Source organism: Anneissia japonica, unplaced genomic scaffold (assembly GCF_011630105.1).
Source record: "Anneissia japonica isolate Jap-2015-1 unplaced genomic scaffold, ASM1163010v1 scaffold1374_len1023071_cov147, whole genome shotgun sequence".
Lineage (NCBI taxonomy): Eukaryota > Metazoa > Echinodermata > Crinoidea > Comatulida > Comatulidae > Anneissia > Anneissia japonica.
The window spans coordinates 1,032,098-1,037,766 of NW_022728671.1; the positions used below are offsets into that span (position 1 = coordinate 1,032,098).

Consider the following 5,669-nt stretch of genomic DNA (forward strand, 5'->3'; position numbering starts at 1 on the left):
ATATTACTGCGGATATCTGATGATAAATTGTTCCATAAATTAACGGATCGGTATTTAAATGTTCTTTTTCCAAAATCATTCTGCCATTTTGGTGAGATCAAAGTGTTTTTTGATTTGCTTCTTGTATTTATGTTATGATATTCATCGATTAATTCGTAAAAATGTGTTAAGTATGCTGAACAGTTCCTGATAAGCATTTTCCTAATGAAAAATGGATTTGGAAAAGGCAGGGCAGCACACACATGCCAAACATTTAAAACCGGATTACTGTTCTTGCACATGACCAGTGATTTGTAGTGGGCCCAGAACTCTATACTGAATTTTCCTGAATATAACATGAAAAACTAAACAAAATAAAGACCCTCTTTAGTGGCCTCTAATAAAAAGTATGGTAAACCACAAATCATCTTGTAAACTTCCAGCAGGCAGATGGCCATGGGATCAAGGGGTTTTAAAGAGCCCCATTTTCCAGAAATACACTTTTAAATTATTAGGAAAATTATCATTCACATTAAAGTTGTTGAAATTAATTATAAACTTTTGATATTTTTCACATTTTAATTCATTGGAGTTTCTAGACACCTGAGGTTTTATATCCTTAAAATCCCCCCAATCATGATATGCCAACCATGATATGCCTGAGGTGAGTATGAATTCAAGTGAATTTAAGTACAGGCATGTTCCAGTACTGATCCCTGTGGATATACAAGGTACAAATCATAGCTAAAAAGTTACGATTTAAATACTGAAGTTAAAATGTTTTAATTGACTAATTTTATTAATGTTATAAATGCTAGTATATAATAAGTAGAAAAAACTTGTAATTAAACTTACAGCAAACCTATGTTTCCTTTTTAGGTGCATATCTAATCTTGCCAGGCCCATGGCCTGGCAACCTGGAACGGTGCAGTACATTCTTTCTTTCTTTTTTTTTCGTTGTTCTTTATAAATCTATAAATGATTAACATACATGAGTGATTACAGTGGATAGGATTTTTGTATAATATAATAATAATTTGCTTATCAATTTTTAAACCCAATGGACTCGGACATGCCAAGGTGATGCTCTCTATGCTGAGCTATGGTAGAATCTATGAATAACAAATGGGTTGAGTGATAAAGGTATGTAATAACATTCTAACAACTACAAAACAGATTGAAGGGTTAAATGCATGAGAAAATTCTACCAAATACAAAACAGAATTAGTGATTAATGATGAAACCATTCTACAAATCATACTGAGTTATTTGGATGGATGCTAACATTCGGGGAACTACAAAACAGAATGAGTGGTTAGAGTGCATAATAATATTACACAAACTACAAAACAAACTGAGTGGTTGGATGGATGAAACTCTACAAACAAGACATATCGAGTGATTGAAGTAGATGATAACATGCTATAATCTACAAATGAGGGAGTGCATGGTAACACATGAAATACAAAAAAACGTAAAAGTAAGAATATTTAGTTAACGCTTCATAATCAGGCAAGACAATTTCAACATGACCACCCAATCCGCAAACCACTGACTCGGAGCTACAGGACATCACAAACACACACATGCATCTAACCTCCAATTACAGGATATCACAAACACACAACATACATCTAACCTGCAATTATACAGGGGCGTTGGAAGCTATTTTTATTAGTGCGGCCAAATATAATCATCATTGCATTAACATGACTTCTTTTGATTAGTTTTGTCTTTGTCTATGGAAAACACGCACTATTCTATTACATCAATCATTCATACTTGTACTAAATATATCATTTTTTCATTTTTCATTATCCATTATTTTTTTTATAAATGCTGTCCACAAGCCACAGCATTGGTAATTTTACATTTATTCCCAAGAAACAATGCTTACGGTCATAAATGTACACTAGCCTATAAAACAGATCCTTTTCTACATTTAAGACCTCTTTAAAAGTGCTGGTTAGCCTCAATGCTGGAATTATATACCTGTAGTTTGATAGAGATTATGGCATCAGCGCAATGAAAGTAACTAGAAAAAATCACTTGTTAATAATTTTGATACAGTAGGGTAGACTGGGGTAAGAGGCCCCCCTTAACTTAACTAGATCATAATTACTCAAACAAAGCAAGTTGGAATGTATTGTTAGCATCAGTGGACATTCTATGTAAAGAGGAATAATACCAACATACGTATGGTGTTAAAGTTGCTTTGGCAGAAATAAGAATTAGCCAAATGTATTTTTTGGAAAATGGGCTTCTTACCCCGTGTAACACTTTGTATGGAAATATATATATATATTGTGGTTCTGACAATTTCTTGTTGTTAGAGCTAATAAGATAAATAGCATTTAATAAAACTACTGAACATGATAAGCAATATAATGTTTACATAATTATTTGAGTTTGCGAGAACGTCTTTGACAAGACTTGGTCTTATTTTCTTCCTACTTTAAAATCTATAGGCCTAAATACTAAACTGGTAAATGAATACAATATACATAGAATGAAAGCTCATTGCAACTGTAGCGGACAAGGGTGTAGATAGCAGAATTTGACATTGAATTGGCGTCAGTCTTTTGAGTGTGCGTGTTGGGGGTGGGTGCTGCAACTAGTCTAAACTGTCATCTCAATCACAGTTCTGACAGATGTATCCCCTTTCGCCAGGTGTGCATTCCTCGTGGGCCCACAGCTGACATACAGTGCACTGAATCCACTTCTCTCCTGCTCTACTGTTGCGGAAGAGCTCACCACAAACAAGACATGGCCATTCTTCGTCTTCGTCGGAGCTTGCTTCTTTCTGATTGAGATGTTTTTGCTGCTGTTTGGTTGATTTTCCATCCGCCATTTTGGTCTTCCTTTGCCGCTTCACCTTGGTCTTCTTGCTCAGCTTCTCTTCAAGAAGAGGAATACAAAACTTGCAATGGATATCATTGGTAATCCAAATAATCAGACACTCGAAACACATACATATACATTGTATGGGCCCCTGGGTCATAGGAGCCCTTATATTCTAACCCCTAAATTTATAAGAAACACGTGCAAATGTGAAAGTTTGTCATAAAACTTACCAGCAGTTGTTGTAAGACTTGAAAACTCGTGGAAGCCATGTGTGCAAGGAGTCTTTATCCATGAGGGCAGCATTTAGCTATTGTAACTTCCCATTCATCAGATAGCGCAGGGAGGCTTTTTACGCCGGGTAGGCTTTTTACCCCAGTCTACCCTACTCTTTTATTAGTCAACTATTACAGTATTGTACAAGTTTGTATCAAGCATCCGAGATTTCACTACAGTACAACAAAAATCCTTCACAGGGTTACAGTAGAAGAAGCAGCGACTTTAAAAGAAATCTTGGCAGATGTTGAACACATGTGGACTTATGTTTGGTAAGCTTACTTCTGATTGGTGACGTCTTTTATATATCGGAAGCTCATGGCAGTCTTTGCACTGCGGGTACGTGTCTTGGTCGTCTTCCACATCATGTAAGTATTCACCGCATTGAATGCAACAAGGCTCATACTCGCAGGCATAATATAATTTCTCGACGTGATCAATACAATCGTGGTCCTTGATAAAGACCTGCAGGCCACGTGGAAAGTTCAGGTCATCTGAAAAGAACAGTATGATTAAATAACCAAATAAATTATTAACAGGAATATGCACATTACCAATCAGAAGTAAACTTACCAAACATAAGTCCACATGTGTACTCAACATCTGCCAAGATTTCACTAAGTTGCTGCTTCTGGTTTTTTTTGGCAAAAATCAGATGCCAAATTGTCACATTGGGTGCACTACGAACACTAGATAACGTATAAAGCTGATTTTAATAACAAGGTTGTATTTCGATGTGTACACGGTGGACCGTAGCCATATTGGTAGCCCCTAGCAACTAGAGAGGGCGCTGGACCAATAATCTTTATAATAGATATTACATCACAACTGTTGCTAGGTTAGGAGTAAAGTAAGCTGTAACGTCTGCTTTTGCTAACTTATCCTTCAATTGGATAAACACTTGTTGCTCAGTTTCACCCCATGTCCATTCAACGTTGTTGTGTGTGAGCAGTCGCAAAGGTGTTGACAGTGATGCATAACCCGGAATGAAACGTGATACGTATTGCGCCATTCCTAGAAAAGATCGTATTTCTTTTGCGTTCTTTGGTGGTTCCATGTTGACAATCGCTGAAAATATATGGCCAAAGAAGCTGACTTTTGTCCTTGAGAAAGTACATTTATCTTTATTTAGACGAGCGTTACAATCTTTCAAGCGTTGTAGCACCGCTTTGAGGTTATCATCGTGTTCCTGTTTAGTTGTTCCATAGACTATTATGTCATCCGACATATTGCGACAACCTTGGAGACCTGCAAGCATTCGTGCAACCGCGTTTTGAAATATCTCCGATGCTGCGTTGACACCAAACATGAGACGTTTATAGCGGAAAATACCAGAGTGTGTAGTGAATGTAGTAACATAGCGACTGTCCGGATGAAGTTCAAATTGATGGTATCCTGCTTTGAGGTCTAGTGTGTTGAAGAATTGCGCTTTGTTAAGGTCTGTGATTATTTCTTCAATTGTAGGTATAGGAAGCTTTTCACGTTTTATAGCAAGGTTCGCTTCTCTCATATCAACGCAGATTCTGACTTCGTTTGACTTTTTGGGCACGAAAACTACTGGACTTATCCATGGAGTGGGCCCTTCTATGCGTTCAATTATGTCGTCCGCTATTAAACGATTGATTTCTTTGTCCACATCCTTTTGTACGTGAAATGGTATTCGACGATGTTTCTGAATTTTCGGCTGGACGGTCTCATCTATGTGTAATTTAATTTGCTCACCTTTTATCCTTCCCATACCGTTAAATAGTTCACTAAACTCGATTACTACTTTGTCGGTGTTCGGTGGTGTAACGCCGTTGGTTATTTGTAACAGACCTAAATCAACTGATGTTTGGTATGACAGAAGATTACCCGCATTACCGTTTACAATGCTGAAGGAGGCGGTGACTTGACGTTTGTTAACAGTTATTTAACAGTTATTTTAGCTTATATTTCATCCATGACTGGAAGAGGGTGTGATGCATTATATGCAAATACTTGTGCTTTTGATTTTCGCAAACATGTATTTGGAGCTGCTGCTGTCTTCTTCAGTTTATTGAATGTATCGCTGTCCATAATATAACGCTTGCTTGTGAGTCAATTCCGGCTTTAATTTTCACCCCTGCAATTTCTACTTTGCAACTTGGGAGGCCCTTTTTTGTTAAACAATTGTTTGCGAATACATATTCCTAGTCTGAACTCTCGCGATTGACAGGTTTTACGCTAACTGCTCTAGCCCTTCCTCTACTACGACAATGTTTTGCGAAATGATTTCTTTTACCGCACGAATGGCATGTCTGACCTGCTGCAGGGCACGGCTTTCCCTGTTTGTGTGGGTACACGCCCCCACAGTTATGGCATGTCGTGCGATTATAAGTTGCCTTAGGTTTCGATATAGGTTTAGTGTATCTCGGGTTGTATGTTTTATGTTTGAAAAGTTTATTTACTTCTGCTCCTTGCTGCTGTGTATTTCCACTGCTCTCATTCATCGACTTTGATTGCATGACTGTGTGCTCATGCGCACGAATGAGAGCTAATGCAGAGTCTAGAGTTACTACCTTGTCTGAATTTAACAGTTTCTCTCTAATTTT

General features: G+C 37.4%; 1 protein-coding gene across 1 annotated transcript; it reads right to left on the reverse strand.

Moving 5' to 3' along the window:
• Positions 1–2,611: 2,611 nt before the first annotated feature.
• LOC117114492 (PHD finger protein ALFIN-LIKE 3-like) lies at positions 2,612–3,126 on the reverse strand. Its single transcript, XM_033258159.1, has 2 exons — positions 3,054–3,126; positions 2,612–2,877 (listed from the first exon to the last, which is right to left on the reverse strand). The coding sequence occupies exons 1-2, from the start codon at positions 3,124–3,126 to the stop codon at positions 2,612–2,614; spliced, it is 339 nt and encodes a 112-aa protein (XP_033114050.1).
• Between the last annotated feature and the right edge of the window lie 2,543 nt (positions 3,127–5,669).